Source organism: Oryctolagus cuniculus, chromosome 19, assembly GCF_964237555.1.
Source record: "Oryctolagus cuniculus chromosome 19, mOryCun1.1, whole genome shotgun sequence".
NCBI classification, from domain to species: Eukaryota; Metazoa; Chordata; class Mammalia; order Lagomorpha; family Leporidae; genus Oryctolagus; species Oryctolagus cuniculus.
This window is the reverse complement of record NC_091450.1, coordinates 51,689,516-51,709,347: the sequence shown is the minus strand read 5'-3', so window position 1 is coordinate 51,709,347 and position 19,832 is coordinate 51,689,516. Positions and strand designations below refer to the sequence as shown.

Below are 19,832 nucleotides of genomic sequence, written 5' to 3'. Positions count from 1 at the left end.
AGAGAATGTGGGGGAGTGGATGCCAGGCATTGTAAGATAGAAATGGAGAGGCCGGTGCCACGGCTCACTAGGCTAATCCTCCACCTTGCGGCGCTGGCACTCCAGGTTCTAGTCCTGGTCAGGGTGCCAGATTCTGTCCTGGTTGCCCCTCTTCCAGGCCAGCTCTCTGCTGTGGCCAGGGAGTGCAGTGGAGGATGGCCCAAGTACTTGGGCCCTGCACCCCATGGGAGACCAGGAGAAGCACCCGGCTCCTGCCATCAGATCAGCGTGGTGTGCTGGCCGCAGCACGCTGGCTGCGGTGGCCATTGGAGGGTGAACCAACGGCAAAGGAAGACCTTTCTCTCTGTCTCTCTCTCTCACTGTCCACTCTGCCTGTCAAAAAAAAGATATAAATGGAGAGTTTATCAAAATATTCTAGAATTGGGGATGATTGAAAATTCTTTGCAATATAACAAATGTATTCCTAACAGTGGTAGATTTTATGGTAGCTGAATTTTACTTCAATAATAATAGCAATAATGTGTTTTTTCACATTAACATGCCTCAGTTTCTTATTTCTATAATAGCAACATATTTCTACTGATTTTAAAGGCAGAGAAAGGAAGAGGGGGAACCAGTGAGAGGGAGATTTTCCATCCTCTGTGTTACTATACTAATGCCTGCAACAGCTTGGCCTGGGCCAGCCTTAAGAATGAAGAATAGACCTTAATTCAGGACCCCCACATTGATGGCAGTATTTTCCAATCTTCCTCCCAGGAATTGGAAAGAGGAAACTGAACTGCGATGTTTGCCCAGCCAGTGACATAGAGTATGTCTTTACAAGCAGCATCTTAATCCTAGTGCCAAATATCACCCTCACTCTGCTCTTGTTCCCTGCATCTTTATCCAACAGTGCATCTCCAATTAATAGTGAGTGGCCAGAATGTGGTGCTGACGATCCATTGTGACAAACCTCAGATGAAAATTTTGAATTTGTCAATGGCTTTTAGCAGAATTGAGGCAGAGGTAAGTGATGTACCCATGTGGAAAGACTTCTGTCAACTTAATTGGAAATGTTTTAAGGAATTTGCAGGTAGAGGGATCTGTAGCTGAGATCTGGCTCCAGTTCTCACATCAGGGGGACCTGGGCAATACTCACTCCACCTTGTTTTGTACATCAGCAGCAAGTGGAAATGCAATGCTTTCCTCACAAGTTGAATGCATTTGAAATAATAATCATCCCACCACGTGTGAATTCAGTGACATCAGAGGGTTCCAATCTGATAACTCCTTTGCTCTAATAAGTATGAGGAAGTATTACTTGTATACTTATTTAGTCTCTATAGAAATCAGAACAATTCTCGGTTCAGGGAAGAAAGCCTAAGCCACTGATTCCATCTTTCTAAGAGTAAAATATTCTCTATATGCATATATTGTGGGTCTAAAAACCAAAAGTCTTCAGAGGGAATGCTAAGTATTAAAGAGTGGATTCCAGGAAAGCCATTCAAATGAAGACTCAAGTCTTGTACTTCTCTTGATATCCTAAAGGATAGTCTATGTCGCCGGAGTAGTTTCACGTCATACGGAAGAATGCTGCAGACGCCTGTGCACTTTGCTCCTGATGATCCAGGAGTGCAGTCCTCTGTACAGGCAAATGATGCTGCAATGAATACTTCTCTGGTTCACTGATCGCTCTGCATGAACCAGTGAAACACAAACATTTAAACCTGGCTAAAAAAGAGCCTAGGGTGATTACTGAGGCCATAAACAAGAGTGTCAATTTGTTAAGTCAACAACAGGAGTCACTGTGTACTTACTCCTCATGTAGGATCTCTGTCCTTAGTGTGCTGTACATTGTGATTTAATGCTATAACTAGTTCTCAAACAGTATTTTTCACTTTATGTTTCTGTGTGGGAGAAAACTGTTGAAATCTTTACTTAATGTATGCTAAACTGATCTTCTGTATATAAAGAGAATCGAAAATGAATCTTGATGTGAATGGAAGGGGAGAGGGAGTGGGAAAGGGGAGGGTTGTGGGTGGGAGGGACATTATGGGGGGGAAGCCAATGTAATCCATAAGCTGTACTTTGGAAATTTATATTCATTAAATAAAAGTTAAAAAAAAATAAACCTGGCTAAAAAGGTACTGCCTGTCCCTCTCCTGTAGGTGTGTTTGCTTCTGCTTACACTGCTGTCTCAAGGATTGTAGTGAGAATGAAATGCCATCACGTGTAGAGTACTTAGCCAGAGGCCTGGCATATGCTACTCAAGTAGTTGTTACTGTTATAATGATCTTTTACTAGCACTGCCCAAGCTCATCCTTGTGTGAGATTGAGATATGTGACTTTGTGTTCCCCATGATTGTCATTTTGACAAGGAAGGTTTTGATATATATTACTTTCTGCCACTGAATGTCAAGTCCACTGACACAAGAAAATAAATTTTAAAAGAAACCTTTCATTCATCTCACAAAATGATACCATTATACAGTGTCTTTGGGAGACAGTGTAGGGTGGGTAGAGAGGCTTTAGAAGGTATTCGATCCATTCCACTTCTTCCTCTACTTGAAGAGGAATATTCAGCATCCCAATGTCAGTCCACTTGCCTCCCCAAGTTAGATAAGTCCAGCAGCTGAACTGAAGAAACCTGGACTCCAGGAGAGTCCCCTAAGTCTGAGGTTCATGAAAGCTGGTTGGGAATGGAAGCCAAGAAAGTGAGAAGGTGAGTGTTCCCACCACAGTATCAGCTTGTACTGCACATGCACACGGTGGATCACCAGGCAACACAAAAGCATGCTCAGTGTTAACAGTGATTTTTAGTGGAATTCAGCCATCATTCAATAAGGTTCAACCATATAAGAAAAAAAAATCTATCAGTTAACATTGCATAAGAAGTACCACTGGGCCCTGTTCAACTCTATATGTGTTGGAACCAAAGGAAAACATCTGAAAAGTAGCATCAGCTTCATATCTATTCTAGACATAGATGGTGACTATGTGTATGCAGGAGAATATAGATAAACTATTGGAGTGCCTTAGTATCTTTAAAATGATCTCGTTTGGGTTTAGAACAAAACATGGAAGTGACAAGTAGGAAATGCTGTATTTAATGACATTGAAAACAAAACAATGCCCCCAAAGTCTGAGGAAGGACTTAGGATGTAGGGAGGTCTAACTGATTTTAGTAGTGTGAAATGGCAACATGCTGCCTGTGTGAGGGAAAAGAAGCCATTACAACATTGAGTAGAGCCAAAAATATTTTGAGACAGAACAGGACACAAATTATTATTTTTTCATTCTGTACGTGCTTTACTCTGCTTTCTGACCCTACACTATTTAATGGCTATAGAAAGGCTTGCAGAAACCCAAAGAAGAGCATCTTGGTAGTTTATCATGTGACATGTCTCCCTGGAGGAAAAGCCTGGAGACCCATTTTAACAGAAAGGCGGGGTGAGTGACTTCCTGAGAGTGCTTTGAGAAAATAACACTTGTTTGGAAATGAATTCTTCCTTAGTGTTTTCCACCACAGGGAGGGAGGGAGAGTGGGAAATGTGCTTAGATTTTCCTAGTGGAAAATGCAGGTGTTTAAAATCAGCACTGGGCGCGCTGCTCCTGAGAATGAGGAATGAGTTGGTGGTGCCTTTAAGAAGGGACCAGGTATCCTTGGCGACAGGAAGTCAACAACTCCTAACATTCCAGTACCGGCCATCTTCTCATTCTGCTATTGCTACTTCCAACAGTTACTTGGCAAGCTGGCAAGCAGGGAGTTCATTCTCTCACTTGTGACAGTGACTGAGTAATAAGAAGTCACTTAAAAGCTGAGCGTTGATCACTTAATAGTGACAGGATTTTGATTGAAGACTTTGAAGTTCTGTGGGGTGTTTCCCAACAGTAAGTTCAGAAATATGGCTGTTGTCATCCCCTAGCCCTCATTAGAGCTATTGAATGTCATTTGTTGTAACTCATTCTGTTCTTGGGTATCTTCCACCTAGTCTCTGGAGCCCCCTGGTCTGCCAGAACCATCAGAATGGCAGTACCACTGAGCCCTTCGTCCGATCCAGCCAATAAAAATAATATGGTTGTGTGTAACCAGGCATCGCGTTGCCGACTAGCAGAGAACCAGCGGGAAATACAAGATCTGAAAGAGATAGTTCGTCATTTCAGCTTCATCCTCCACCAAGAGGAAAACAGTGAGTTCCATAGGTCCTCTCACTAAAGTGGTAAATGATGATTTGGTCCCTCTGAGAAAATAAAGGCTTTCTAGGTTTGGTTCTTCCCTTTATCCTAAGAAAATCCATTGTTACAATACTCTGAGAACTGTATAAGCTATTTTCATGTCAATTTGGAATAACCAAGGCACTAGTTCAACAACTTTTCCATGTTTCCTTTAAGTGTGGGGTGAGATGTCAGTTAACTGGCAACCTCTTTGTCCTGTACCAGCTGGTGTGGGTTTCATGTATGGGGCTAATGAACTTCTACTCAATTCAAGCTTCTTTTGAGTTCCAGTTGGCAAATCCTTGGGCTGGTCACACAGAGAAATGTGAAGAGTCCACAAAATCTCTGTTATAGGTGCTAATGGAGTCTGTGCTGACATTGTGGTACTTGTAAATGACATTGTCTAGACCAGGGACTGCCCTGGTCAGGGGGAAACACACTCATGGAACGAAAGGTCTTCTCGAAGAGGAAGAAGGCTCCTGAGTCTTTGCAGTAGCACAGAGCAGAATGTAGAGCAGGGACTCGGAGACCCTCCCTGGGCTTTTCTCCAACTTGCCAATCTCTGCATGCCTTAGACCCCTCCTCGGTTCCCACAAGTGCTGTCATAATTCCTACCTCTGTAAATTGTTGCCATGAAATATGGGATATATTTTTTGTACAATATGTAAGGCAATTCCTGGCCTGGAGTAGATTTATTCATTCCTTTTCATTTTTTTTCTAATTTAACAGGAGCTGTATTAGTAGGTGTGTATATTTCTTTCAGGGCTTTTGGGTGTTTAGCACTGTTTTTACACAATTCTACTTAGCTGTGATTTTGTCTTTGGAAACTCCCCAAACATGAAAGTTGAACTTCTCAGCACAGAAGAACCACTATCCCCAGTGCTAGTGTACTTTACCAACCATACTGGAGGTCACTGCTTCATGCTACAAGTTAGTGCTTGACTTAAAAATCTGCAAGGTGTGCTAACTACTCTGCCATGATTCAGTCACAGCTTAGTGGAAGGGAATTCTGATTCTGTCAAATACCAGTTGAACTGCCTTGTCAGGTCACCATTCACCTTGAAACACTGTTCACTCTAAATGGGGGATTATCAAATATCCTGTTGTTGGGAGGTGGAGAGACAAAGATGAAGAAATGCTTACCTGGAGCATGGTACTAGAGTGGCTCCTCCCTAGAGACAGTGACCTCGGCTGTGTGTCCAGCTGTCCACTGAGGCACGTGTGTCTGTTTCAGATTATGGTGAGGGCCGAGAGGTGATTCAATCCAGGCTAAGGGAGAAGCCAGCACTTGGAACTCCACAGCTTGAGAAGCTGGCACCTGCTGAGTTCAAGTAAGTGGGGCTTTGGGCATTGCAAGCAGGAGGAAGATATATGTGGTATCAGTGAAGTGGGCCAGCTCAGCTGGGGAGACAGACTTGCATCAGGAGAAGGGCAGGAATTTACATGTTGGGGACCTATCTCATAAATATTTATAAAACATGTGCACAACAATGAAAATACTGCTTGATGGGCTGTGGTGCTTATCAAAGCCTCCTTTCCTCTTTCAAAAAAACAAGGAATTTCTTGAGTTCAAATTCTCATAACTAACCAAACAGAGGATAGTGAGCAACACATGGCGTGGTATGCACATGATGTGTTGTCATCACTGTGTCATTCTCTATAGATCACCATCACCTCCTGATTGAGGATATTGTCTAAGATTGACCCTGCCAGCCTTTCATTTCTTTCTGAAGAACACCAGTAACAAGGGACATGCATCTGAGTGCGCCTTGGTGTTCAGTCACTGCAGTGGGCTATGTGTTTTACTTGGAAATGCCTGTGGTTGAAGTTAGCAGCTAAAGGAGCTGCTGTGTGTAGGGGGTGAAGGAAGAGTCCTGGCAATGTGGACTGAACACAGGGTCACCCTCTAACACAGGGGAAGCTCTCGTTTTGTCTTCTTCACCACAAGCATTTACCTGAACCTGTCAGTGCTGCTGTTTGCAGGGCTCTGTGAGAGAATTCTCCATGAAATCTGTTGAAATACAGAGATGGTATCATGCACATATTTCTATCCTTACATTTTCTCTCCTGTCCTACCTTAGGAAATGCCATGTAAATAAGGCACGCACCCGCAAGCAGCGCCGGCTACGTAAGAAGTCAAGAAAACAGACACAGATTTGTCATCTCAGCCTACATCCCAGAGCCCTCCTCACCCAGCATGACCCTGACAGCCACTACGCACGGGGCTTGCTGGAGCCACTGGTTGTTCACATCAGGCTGGAAAAGCATCTTGTCTACAAATGTAGCCTGGGTAAGGGGACCTCAGGCTATGATTTCAGAAAGTCTCAAATTTACAGGAGACTCCACTTCCCTGCAGGAGACATTTTCCTGCTACCTTGTTTTCATTGAAATATCTGTGGCCATGACATGATCAGGAATTCTGGATGAGAACTAGAGTGAGAAACACACAGACTTGAAGTTCCTAGCATTTCAGAAGTCTCCATTTTCCCCAGTGCAGGTGGCCTTTGATCAAGATGCAGTATCCATCCAGTTTGAAAGGACAGGAAGGAGGTTGGGACAGGTGGTGGCTTGTAAGACGGAGATTGAAACCCGTGCTGAGAGTGAAAGGGCCCACCTGTGTCCTCAGCACTGTTTTCACTGATTGTAGAAAGATAGTTGATTTCTGTATTTCTGTTTCCTTTTCTATGGAGTGGGCCCATGAAACATTTGCCTGGCAGTTGTGGCATTGCCATTAGGAACAATTACACATGTATTTTAAATAAGACACAGCCTTTGCCATGTGGCATTGTTACATATACTTGAGGCAGTAGAACCTGTCTCTTGACGATCTATGCTTGCACACTGCCAGAGGCATCTTGTCTACATCTCTGTTGCAGACATAACCCACATTTCTCCAAACATAGCCCATCCTCTGTATCTTTTAAGTTCTCTTCTTCCAGCTCATTATCCATCTAAACCTAGGACATAAAATTGAAGCCACTCCCATACTTCCAAGATTTCCAGAGGCAACAATGACCACTGTAGCTCGTAGTGGTCATGAATGACAACTGTTTCTGTGAAGCATCGAAGACTAATCTTGAGAAGAAATTGAATATATCTCATCCTCAGTCTCACCTCAGTGTATAGATTCCTCTAAATCATCTACATCCTGGCATTCTAACAGGAGAAAAGTGAATAACTTTTAATTCTTTTAGAATGCAGATAGGGTAGTTTCCCAGAATTAGCGGGGAAAAGATGAGGTTCATTGTTTTCAAGACAAAGAGGTCTGGATATTGATTTTCATGCCAAGAAGGTTTTCCTCAAAGGGTCAGCACATGAAGTATTTCTCTCACAGTATGCCATTGTCAAATAGAGTTTATGGGTATTACTGTGTCATTGTTGGGAACTGGATTGCACATGTACCCTAGTACCTCCCTAATTTGACCATCCCTGTTGGAATTTATTTGCAGCAAAAGAAATGATGCAAATGAAGGGTGGTTGCTGGGACTTAATCTGCCCCAGGTAAGACTAAGGAATCATGGATATTTCATTGATATTGACATCTGGGGACTCATATTTTAGGGAGAAACTGAATATGCTGAATGGAAGGATTTCACACACCCTAGGTGATCACACTGTTTCTCTATGAAGAGTATTATTGTAATCATTTTGGCACCCATAGAGATTGCCATTTTTCCTCAAACACCCATGTGGTCTCCATTAGGTTGCTTCAGATCAACTGGACTTTACAGGGGTCTCCTGCAGTTATTACTTCTGTTGTGCATAGATTAAAAGACAGGGTTCCTTATCTTCTTTTTTTTCCTCATCTCTGTGTTTATGGAGATGGCTGATAGAAAGAAGTACAGGGGAAAATACCATACCAAAATGTTGAGAAAGCCAGCAGGGTGGCCACAGAACTAGAAGCCCACTGTGCTGTAGCAGGTGCATTACCACACCTGAGATTAGTACTATTCAACTGATTTTGTTGAATGTGACAAACACTATTTGTTCTGCTTGTATCTGGGTGTCATGAGGATTCCATTACTGAGCATCACAGCTCTTTGTTCTTCAGCTGGAATCCTGGCCATCTTCCAACACCATCTCTCCATCCTTTTTCTGGTGCCTCCACCTGTAGCTCATGCTGTGCCTCCACGTCCTGCAGTTCCTCACTTTGCTCAGCAAGGGGAGGATCCTGCTCAGACAGCTGTTAGCTGAAAGGCCCATTTTCATTGGTGGCAGAATCAACCTGCCTGTGATGCAGGCCTGATAGGGCCCTCTAGTACCTTAACTACCATGATAACTTCTCCACCCTTCCTAATCCAGCAGGATCAGTGGGTGCTTTCCACCTCAAGTAGAGCCTGAGTTGGTACCAGGGCTGATCATGGGTGAATATTGTTGGTGCATCATCATGAAAGCCACGCTGGTTATGCAGCAGCGTTATCCTGGTGGTGGCTGGACGATAGTGCTGGAAGAGTACTCGTGGTGCACAAGGTTTGGAGGTGAGTACACCAACTGGGGGGTGCTTCCAGTGCCACTTAGGGTAAGGAGTAAACCCCAGCATACTTGCCCTGCTCTCACAAAGACCCTGGTGTGGTTGGGCAATGGATGGGCTGCTCTAGTTGGACTAGAAAGGAAAGCCTAAGAACCCCCAGAGGGAGTTTGAAGCAAAGATGTCATGTGGGTCTACACCTGTGTGTTCACCCAGTAGCTCTGCTTCCCCAAAGGGTGGTTTTCCTCAGCACACTGCTGTGCTGCAGCTCCTTTAGCAGGGGTGACAACATGGCAGCAGTCTGTGGATCCCAGCGTGGTGTGCACCAGCCCTGTGCACATGGCATGGTGTGTTCCAAGCCTACACTTGTACTAGTGGATCCTAAGTGGTCAGTGACAGTCTTCCTTGTGAGATCCTTGTCCCAGTCACATGCTATGACACACTGCCTGTAGGGGCCACTATCATCAAAGCTACCCTCTCCACTTGTGATCTCACGAAAGACCCAAAACCTCTAAACTGAGACAGCATGTCACTCTCCCACATTGAATTGATGTCACTCTTTCCTTATCTAGAGCCCTTGGCCATACCACTGATTGCCATGTGGAGGGAACCAGTCCGATCATTATGACTCTCACAGGTCCCTAACATTTGGGGTGTGTTCATGACCCTAAAAACCCCCATGGGGGCCAGTGCCATGGCTCACTAGGCTAATCCTCCACCTTGTGGCACCAGCACATCGGGTTCTAGTTCCAGTCGGGGCACTGGATTCTGTCCTGGTTGCCCCTCTTCCAGGCCAGCTCTCTGCTGTGGCCCAGGAGTGCAGTGGAGGATGGCCTGAGTACTTGGGCCCTGCACCCCATGGGAGACCAGGAGAAGCACCTGGCTCCTGCCATCGGATCAGCATGGTGTGCCGGCCTCAGCGCACCAGCCGCGGCGGCCATTGGAGGGTGAACCAACGGCAAAGGAAGACCTTTCTCTCTGTCTCTCTCTCTCACTGTCTACTCTGTCCAAAAAAAAAAAACCCTATGGGAATAGGTTCCAGGGCTTTCCCCATCCAATCTATGACACACTGCAACATGAGAACCACAAAGGCCTGGCTGTTGGTTGTGGGGAGGCTCTTTAGGGCAGCTGTTGAGGAAGAAACCAGCTGGGCCATTTGCAGTGATCCCACAGGGCCAAACAGCAGCTGATCCCTTTTGGAATTTGGGGGTGCCTGATATGCAGGAGGCAGGCAGACTGGAAGAGAGAAGTGGTCCCCTGTTAATGGGCAAAGGCCACCAAGACAGCTGTCAGCAGGCATCTCCCTGGGCCTCTGGGGCTGTTCTGACCTATAATTGGGCTCTTTGTCTCACAGCAACTTCCCTATCTAAATTTTATTGTAGTCTATGGGAATTCCCTTGAGGACAGAGTGCCACATGAAGCCAAACCTGTGTAAGTCTACAGATGGATGGAGGGTTCTTTGGTATGGACATTTGGAGGTAGAAGGCATGGGGAGGAGAGAATGGGCCCCATGGAGTAATTACCCCCTCAGAGCTCATTCTGAGGACTCTGGTAGCACCACTTTTATCCATGTGCTGAGGTGGATCCCCACCTCCCACCTCCATTGGACATCTGCATGTGGTGGCCTGGGATCCAGTCATGTTTCCAGGCCATTGCTGCTTTCACAGCTTGTGTGGCCTCCATAAAAATTGGGGAGCCCTTCCCTAGGCCTCTCTGCTTCTCCTTCCTCAGTGTCCCCATGGGACTTTGATAAGGACAGAAGTGGCCAGTGTCTTGGGTCATGCCCCAGTGCTGAAGGAAATGGGGCCAGGAGTCCTGCATTGAATCTGCATCCTGTTGGGTCTGTCCATTCCCCGTGAAGGCTCACTTTGTCTCAGAATGGGAAGTTCACAGTCCAATGGCTCTTAGATGATGGCATGTTTTCAATGAGTGACAGACCCTTTCTTCCTGCTAGGAAAGCCAGGTGGGACTGGGGTGGACAGGAATGCCTGTGTGTTAAACCCTCATCCTTTCCATCTCCCCTCTACATTTGCACTTCAGATTGTGTGAAAACCGATCTCTAGTTGAAGGGCATCGCATCATGGCACGCACACACCTTGCAGATGCATCTTACATGTGGCATGCCTCCTGGGGGGACAAGCTGGAAATACTGTTCCAGGCCTGGGCCAGGGTCCAGCAGCCCTTAGCCCAGCAGTCCATCCACTGGATAGAGGCCATTGAGGGTGAGTGTCCCACTGGGAGTCTTGCTGCAGCCCTTCTGGAGTTCCTGCATTCACCATAACATCCTTGGCCCTCTGGTGAAAGGTGCGATGTGGTGGGAAATCCTAAGGGCACATGTGGATGGATGGAGGCAGACGTGAGGATGGAGTTTGCAACATAATGATAGCATGGGTCTACACCTTTGTCTTAGCCTCGTATCCCTGGGTCACAAACACCTGTGGCCTCAAAGCCCCTGTTGGGTCTCCTTGCCTGAGGCACCTGCAATGGCCATGGAGCCTTTAAAATGCATGTGGCATGGTTTCTGCCAGGCCTCCACTTGGGATAATGGAATTGTTTTTGTGTGCAGTGGCAGTCTTTCTTGTGAGATCTCTGCCCTAGCCACATGCCATGACACTGCATGGCTGCCAGGGTAGCTGCCATCATGACCAGCTTTCAGCACATGATCTTACCCAGATCTCCCTGAACCAGTCCATACTCTGTCTTCCATGTTGACTTCACACCTCACTGATGTAGAACCCTTGGCCATGTCTTGAAGTTCCATCTTGAAGCATCTGGTGTAATTTTCATGCCTATCAGGCTACCCTGCAAACCCTGCAAACCCTGCATAACTGCAAGGACTCCCATGAATGGGAGACTCATGGATTACACTTGTCCATCCCAAATACCCTAAGGTATTTGACCCTTAGAGCCCATAGCTCCCATTAGTTGATGTACAGGGGGGAGGCAGTTGGTATGAGCCTCCTATGTTGTATTTAATCTCTTAGAGCACACCACACATAGCCAGGGACCCTTAGTGAGGAAAGTGGCTGACCACTTGTGGAACATCAGGATGCCTATTGTGTGGGATAACATGCTACCCAGACAGGGAGGGAGGTCTCCATTTATTGACAGAGGACTTGCCACTGTAGGCATGACCTCCTGGGAATGAGACAGTTGCTAACAGAGGCAGTGCCACAGGCAGACAGCATAGAAGTCCTCAGATGCTAATGGGACATTGCACAGTACTTGTACTTTACTTTGCCATAGCATTTGCATGTCATCTCATTTACCATTTCCTGCTCATTTTTCTCCTTTGCAGGGTATGATACCTCCTCCCAAAAGGACGAAGTGGTATCTGCAGACAGAGCTGAGGTTATCCCCAGGTAAATCTACAGATGGGTTGAGGGTATTTTTGCATGGACATGTGGAGGTGGCAGACATGGAGAGAAGTGCCCTGAGAGCCATTTATACCACTCAAAGGTCCTCCCATGAAGACTCCGGGAGCACCTCTTGGAAAATCCATGTGCTGAGTCAGGCCCCAAACACTGTGTCCTTAACCTCGCTGGACAACTGGGAATGAACTGCTTCTGTGCGGCATTCATAAACTTGTCCCTCATCCACATCCCTGCAGTACAGTGACAAAGACAGGGAATATCCAAGCCCTGACACACTCCACAGTGCTCACAGAAATGGGCACACAGTCCCAAGGTGGTCTGGGGTATTAAAGTGCTTTAGCTTCATTGGGACATTGAGCGCCAAGGGGATTCCATTCCCTGAAACTAGACAACTGGCTTCTGGCAAGCTTGTTCTTTCCTGTGCCAAGGGTGCTGGAAGAGGGGCACCAGAGCCCTCTGCTCCTGATGTGCCTTCTGGCCTTTAGCTGACAGCATCCTCTGCTCCTGTGTTTCTGTCTAACCCTCTCTATGTCCTGCTTGGTCTGCCCTATCTTTGTGAAAACTCACATTGTCTGAACAAGGGGAAGATCTAGACTGGACGGTTTATAGAGGATGGTCCTGTCACTTTGATTAACAGACCCTTTCAGACTGCTAGGAAGGTTTGGTGGAACTGGGTTGCAACTGAATGACCTTGTGCTGAGCCCTCATTTTTCCACCTCTTCCATCCTCCCCTCTGCATTCACACCTCAGGGTGTGTGGAGATCCACCACCACTGGAAGGGCCAGATGCCATCGTGCCCATCCTCAAGGAAGATGGATCCTACCTGCTCTGTGGATTTTGGGCTGATGAGCCTGAAGCACCAGCCCAGGCCTGGTCTGAGACTGTGAAATGTACAATCCAGCAGCCCATCTGCTGTGCTGAGGCCAATGTGGGTGAGTCCTCTGATTTGACTCTTGCTGCAGACTTGCCAAATCTCCTGAGTGCACCCCAATGCACTGCTTGATCTAACCTGCCAAGGACAGGTGGTGATGTGAGAGGCTGTCCCCTGGCTACATCTGAGTGGACTATGGGAGAACCCTGGGTGGAGTTGGAAGCACAGATGTAGTGTCATCAGGTGTTTCTTAACCTCAGAGCCCAGATTATGCTCTGTATTCCTGCACTGGACCCATCCATGTCTATGTAGCAGAGGCCAGAGTGATGGCATGGCTCCAGCTATGCAGCCTGTGCTAACTCATGCTTGTGAATTGGATGAGCAGGATGCCTTTGGGCAGTGGCAGGCTTCCCTGTGAGACCCCTGCCCCAACCATGTGACATAACACTGCATGCCTGATGGGAACTGTAATCATGGCTACTTTCTCGGCCTGAGATCCTAACCTGATGCCCCTGAACTAGGCCATGCTGTCTCTCTCATTCCCGTTCTATTGTCATCACTCCTCATCTGGCACCCTGGGCCATGTACAGAGGGTTCCACCCTGGGGTAGCCTCTGCTGACCTGTCAGGATCCACTAAGTGCCACAGTGCTGCATGAAATCAAAATGTTCCAGTGTGTGTGAAGATCTATGGGCTTCACATGTTTATGTTGTGGCAGGGTGCTCATATGAGCCTGGGACTAGCCCCATGTTGTGCAGTCAGTCTCTTAGAGCACATAGACCGAGGACCCAGATGGCTGATGGCTGCTTCCCCCTTGTGAAAGATCAGGATGCCTAATGTGTGGGATACCACACTCCCCAGATGGGGAGAGAGTTCTCCTTGGGTTGGCAGTAGACTTGCCACTGCAGGCATGTCCACATGGGTGTGAGGCTCTTATTAGCATAGGCAGTGAAACAACCAGACAGCATGGGCATCCTTGGAAGCTCCGTGACAGTGGGCAGCCCCTGAGCTTTATGATGCCATCTCATTTACATGTCATCGCACTTACCACATCCGGCCCCAATGGCCCTTTTTGCAGTGGAAGACCTTTCCTACAAAAAGAAGGAAGGGGAGGTGGCAACTGCAGTCCAGACCGAGCCTATCCCCAGGTAAGTCTACAGATGGGTTGAGGGTGTTTTATCATGGCCATCTGGATAAGGCAACACTGGAAGGAGGGAACGTGCCCTGTGAGCCATTTATACCATGGAAAGCTCCTCCCACGAGACTCTGGGAGCAACTCTTGCAAGCTCCCTGTGCTGTAGTGGGCCTCAAACACTGTTCAGGTCAGCCACCTCTCTCCAACTTCCATTGGACAGCTGCATAAATTTCTCACAGAACCAGTCACCAGTCCAATTTATTCCTAATGTACTGTTTCGTGCAGCCTCCATTAAAAGTGTCCCTCGCCGGCGCCGTGGCTCACTAGGCTAATCCTCCACCTTGCGACGCTGGCACACCGGGTTCTAGTCCCAGTTGGGGTGCCAGATTCTGTCCCGGTTGCCCCTCTTCCAGGCCAGCTCTCTGCTGTGGCCAGGGAGTGCAGTGGAGGATGGCCCAAGTACTTGGGCCCTGCACCCCATGGGAGACCAGGATAAGTACCTGGCTCCTGCCATCGGATCAGCACGGTGTGCTGGCCACGGCGGCCATTGGAGGGTGAACCAATGGCAAAGAAGACCTTTCTCTCTCTCTCTCTCTCTCACTGTCCACTCTGCCTGTCAAAAAAAAATAAATAAAAATAAAAGTGTCCCTCATCAACATTGATGCAGTATGTTGATAAAGACAGGGAATGTCCAATGCACCGACACACTCCACAGGGCTGACAGAAGTGAGACTCAATCCCGAGGTGGTTGAGGATACTAAAGTAGTTTAACTGGGTGGCAGAATTCCATAAAGCTGATTCTTTTCCCTGAAGCTAGAGAACTGGCTTCTGGCCAGCTTGTCCTTTTCTGTCCCCAGGGTCTGAGAATGGGTGCTAGAGACCTCTGCTCCTCAGCATGGCTTCTGGCCTTCCTTCTGTCTTCCTGTGCAGTCTTCCCTAAGTTCTACTGAGTCTTCCCTATCCATGTGAAAACTCACTTTATCTGAACCTGGGGATGATCCAGATCAGATAGCTCTTAGAGGATAATCCTGTCCCTGTTGGGTAACAACCTTTCAAACTCCTTGCAAGATTTAGTGGGACTGGGTTGGAACTGAATAACTTTATGTTAAGCCCTCATCTTTTCCACCCTCCTCTCCTCTCTGCACTCACACCTCAGGGTGTGTGGAGATCCACCCCCACTGGAAAGGCCAGATGTCATCCTGCCTATCCTGAAGGATGACGGGTCCTACATGCTCTGTGGATATTGGGCTGATGGGTCTGGAACACCAGTGCAGGTTTCTGCTGAGCCTTGGCACCTTACAACCCTGCAGCCCATCTGCTGTGCTGAGGCCATTGTGGGTAAGTCCTTTGATTTGAATCTTGCTGTTGCCCTACCAAAGCTCCTGCACCCCAATAACCCTGGCCTGCTTGCTGGAACTCCCCCAGGGAAGGTGGTGATGTGGCTGTCCCATGGCTACATCTGAATGGACAGAGGCAGAACTCTGGGTGAAGGGGAACAAAATAATTGTAGGCAGGTGTCTCTTAACCTTGGAGTCCCAGGTTATGTTCTCCTTTCTGGCACTGAAACCAGCCAAGATGCTGCACCAGAGTCAAGTGTGATGGCATAGCCCCAGCTTGAAGTCATACACATGACAGGTTTATTCTAGGCCTACCCATGGAAGAGCTGGATGCCTTTGGCCAGTGCCAGGATCTCCTGTGAGACATCTGTCCCAGCTATGTGTCATGACACTGCATGCCTGCCAGGCCAGTTATAGTCCTGGCTATGTTCTTGGTCTGAGACCTTAACCAGATGCCCGTGACCTGGGCCATTCCTTCCCTTGATCCCTTTGTGGTGACTGCAGTCCTCATCTGGAATCCTGGGCATGTTCTGAGGGTTCCATCCTGGGGTAGCTGGTGCTGGCCTCGTGCCTCTCAGGATCCTCCAAGAAGCACAGTGTCTGCATGGCACCAGAAGGTTCCTGTGTGTGTGAAGCTCGATGGCATTCATATGATCATATGGCAGCAGAGTGTATGAGCTGGGGAGCCCCCTCTAGTGGCTGTTGAATGGGACAAGTCTTCCATCATGTGGTTGGTCTCTTAAAACATTCAGACAAAAAGGCCATTGACTGACATGGTTGAAAGCAACTGACTATGTATGTAAGATCAGGATGATATGTGTGGGGTGTCACACTCCCCAGACAGGGAGGGAATTCTTTTTGGTAAATGCCATCTCATTTACCATGTCCTGCCCCATTTGCTTTCCTTTGCAGTGGAAGATGCCTCAAGCCAAAAGGAGGAAGGAGAGGTGGCATCTCCAGACCTGGCCGAGGCAAACCCCAGGTGAATCTACAGATGGGTTGAGGGTGTTTTAGTATGGACATGTGGAGATTGCAGACACGGGGAGGAGAGACTGTGCCCCATGAGTCATTTATACCATCAAAGCTCTGCCCATGAAATCTCTGGGAACACCTCTTGCAAGCTCCATGTGCTGAGGGGGGCCCCAAACACTGTCCAGTTCACCACCCCCTTAACCTCAATTAGATACCTCTCTAAGTTTCCCTAGGAGCCATTTAACTGTCCAGGTCATTCTTCATGCCCCTGCTCCTGTGTGTCCTCAATAAAATGTCAGGCACCCCTCCTTCGGCCCTCTGCTTGTCCCTCATCAGCATCCCTGCAGTATAGTAATTAAGATAGAGAATGTCCAGTGCACGGATACACTCCACAGTGCTGCAGGAAATGGGACTCAATACTAAGGTGGTCTGGGGTGCCAAAGTGCTTTAGGTGGTTGGGAGCATTCCACACAAAGGGACTTCTTTTCCCTGGAATTAGACAACTGGCTTTTGGTCAGTGTGTCCTCCTATTCTGTCCCCAGGGAGCTATAAGGGGGGGGCACCAGAGCCCTCTGACCTCAGTGTGACTTCTGGCCTTCTGCTCCCAGCCTCCTCTCCTATCTCCTGTCCTTTCCTCTCTGCATTCTACTGGGTCTGCCCTATCCATGGGAAGGTGCTTTTTGAACATGAGGAATATCAAGATCACAAGGCTCTTAGAGGATGGCCCCATCCCTATTGGATGAAAAATGCTTTCAGAATGCTAGGAAGCTTAGGTGGGTCTGGGTTGGAACTGAGTGACTTTGTGTTAAGCCCTCAACTTTTCCACCCCTCTCGTCTTCCCCTCTGCATTCACACCTCAGGGTGTGTGGAGACCCATCCCCACTGGAAGGGCCAGATGTCATCGTGCCTATCCTCAAGGATGATGGGTCCTACATGCTCTGTGGATTTTGGGCAGATGATGATGCTGAAGCTCCAATCTGGGCCTGTGCTGGGGCCTGGCACCCTATAATCCAGCAGCCCATCTGCTGTGCTGAGGCCATTGTGGGTGAGTCCTTTGATGGGAATCTTGATGAGACCTGCCAAACCTCCTGAGACCACCCCAAGAACTCTGACCTACTTGCTGTAACCCCCCAGGAAAGGAGGTGATGGGTAGGCAATCACATGGCTACATCTATATGGACAAATGCAGAACACTGGGTGGGGCTAGAGCACACATGTCATGTAGGCAGGTGTTTCTTAACCTCAGAGTCCCTGGGAGGGAGTTCTCCTTTGGTTGGCAAAGACTTGCCACTGGAAGCGTGTGCTCCTGGGCGTGACACTCTTTTTAGCACAGGTAATGCCACAACTAGACGGCATGGATGTCTCTAAGTTGTGTGATGGGGGGCAGTACCTGAGCTTTACTGTGCCATCTCATTTGCATATCATCCTGGTTACCACATCCGGCCCCATTGTACTCTCTGCAGTGGAAAACCCCTACCACCAAAAGGAGGAAGTGGAGTTGGCATCTACAGACCAGGCGGAGGCTATACCCAGGTAAACCTTCAGATGGGTTCAGGGTGTTTCAGCATGGACATCTGGAGATTGCACACAGGAAGGAGAGAATGTGCCCCAAGGGCCATTTATACCATTCAAAACTCCTCCCACAGAGACTCTGAGAGCAGCTCTCCAAACCTCCATGTGCTGTTGAGGTCCCCAAAGACTGTCCAGTCAACTCCCCCCAACATCCACTGAACACCTGCATAGTTACCTTGGGAACCAGTCAGCAGTCCAGGTCATTTCTAATGCCGCTGCTTCTGTGTGGCCTCCATTAAAGTGAGAGGCCTCTCCCTCGGCCCCTCTTCTTGTCCCTCATCAGCATCCCTGTGTTACATTCATAAAGACAGGGATTCCAATGCCCGGGTGCATGCTACAGTGCTGATGTAATTAGGACACATCCTGAGGTTGTCCGGGGAGCTCAGGTGCTTTAGCTGGGTGGCAACATTCCACGACAAGGGGATTCTGTTCCCTGCAACTAGACAACTGGCTTCTGGCCAGCTTGTCCTTCTCTGTCCCCAGGGGGTTTTGAGAGTGGGCACCAGAGCCCTCTGCTCCTCAGTGTGTCTTCTGGCCTTTGGCTGCCAGCCTCCTCTCCTTCTGTCTTCCTGTCCCATACTCTCTGCCTTCTGCTGGGTCTTCCCTATCCAATGAAGGCTCACTTTGGATCAGGGGAGGATCTAGATCACATGGCTGTTAGTGGTCGGTCCTGTCCCTATTGGGTGACAGATCTCTCAGATTGCTAGGATGGTTTGGTGGAAATGGGTTGGAACTGAATGACCTTGTGTTAACCCTTCATGTTTTCTACCTCTTCCATCCTCCCCTCCGCATTCACACCTCAGGGTGGGTGAAGATCCACCCCCACTGGAAGGGCCAGATGCCATCATACCTGTCCTCAAGGATGACGGATCCTACCTGCTCTGTGCATCTTGGGCAGATGAACCTGAAGCACCAGACCAGGCCTGGGCTAGGGCCTGGCACTTTACAACCCAGCAACCCCTCTGCTGTGCTGAGGCCATTGTGGGTGAGTCCTTTGATTTGATCGTGCTTCAGACCTGCCAAACCTGATTGTACCTCAGTGACACTGGCCTGCTTGTTCTAACCCCCAGAGAAAATGTCCTGATTTGGTAAGATGTCCCTTAGCTCAATCTAGATGGTATGAAGTAGAATCTTGGTAGAATTTGCAGCAAAAATGTATTACAGGCAGGTGTCTTTTAACCTCAGAGCCCTAGGTTATGCTCCATTTTCTGGCACCAAAGCCGGTCATGTCAGCACCCAAGGCAGGTGTGGTGGCATGGATCCAGTGATATATACTATGCTCATGCATGGGATGGGTTTTTTCCTAGGCCTTACTTGGTAGAGTGGGATGTCTTTGGCCAGTTGTAGGCTTCCCTGTGAGACCTCTGCCCCAACCATGGCTAAGATACTGCATGCCTGCCAGGACAGCTGTAGTCTTGGCTTACCTTCTCAGCCTGAGTTCTTAACCACACCCCCCTAAACAGGACCACACTGTCTCTCTTATTTCCTTTGTGTAACATCACCCCTTATCTGAAGCCCAGGACCATGTACTAAGGGTTCTATCTGAAATTACCCGTGCTGGCCTCGAGCCTCTCAGGATTCACTAAGGGGCACGGTGTCTGCATGGCACCAAAAGACTTCAGTGGTGTGAAGCTCCCTGGGTTTCCCATGTTCATATTGCAGCAGAGTGTGTGAGCCTGGGAGCCTCCCACATTGGCTGTTGCATGGGACAGTCCTCCCATTGTGTGTTTGGTCTCTTAGAACATATCTGACCCACAGGCCAAGGACACAAAACGTTGAAAATGGCTGACCAATTGGGAAGGTTAAGGTTCTTGTTGTGTGTTGTGAAACACTCCCCCAAAAGGAGGTAGAGCAGCATTGTTAGTCAGAGGATTTGAGCATTACTGGCATGTCCTCCTGTGAATTAGGCT

At 48.1% G+C, this 19,832-nt stretch overlaps 1 protein-coding gene across 5 annotated transcripts in view; it reads left to right on the top strand.

Annotated features, from left to right (window-relative positions):
* LOC103347328 (uncharacterized) overlaps positions 1-19,832 on the top strand; it is a 62,606-nt gene that overhangs the window by 30,610 nt on the left and 12,164 nt on the right. For 4 of the 5 annotated variants that reach the window (XM_070064685.1, XM_070064682.1, XM_070064683.1 and 1 more), the window contains 15 exons: positions 3,972-4,169; positions 5,429-5,525; positions 6,276-6,484; positions 7,644-7,695; positions 8,497-8,672; positions 10,045-10,093; positions 10,703-10,884; positions 11,961-12,024; positions 12,787-12,968; positions 13,985-14,054; positions 15,198-15,379; positions 16,291-16,360; positions 17,211-17,395; positions 17,814-17,883; positions 18,726-18,907. In XM_070064685.1, the coding sequence (XP_069920786.1) occupies positions 4,007-4,169; positions 5,429-5,525; positions 6,276-6,484; positions 7,644-7,695; positions 8,497-8,672; positions 10,045-10,093; positions 10,703-10,884; positions 11,961-12,024; positions 12,787-12,968; positions 13,985-14,054; positions 15,198-15,379; positions 16,291-16,360; positions 17,211-17,395; positions 17,814-17,883; positions 18,726-18,907 (1,933 nt within the window). In that variant the 5' untranslated portion in view covers positions 3,972-4,006. Of the gene's footprint in view, positions 1-2,059; positions 3,871-3,971; positions 4,170-5,428; positions 5,526-6,275; positions 6,485-7,643; positions 7,696-8,496; positions 8,673-10,044; positions 10,094-10,702; positions 10,885-11,960; positions 12,025-12,786; positions 12,969-13,984; positions 14,055-15,197; positions 15,380-16,290; positions 16,361-17,210; positions 17,396-17,813; positions 17,884-18,725; positions 18,908-19,832 lie in introns of those variants that run through there. The other variant, XM_070064684.1, reaches the window with a different exon arrangement.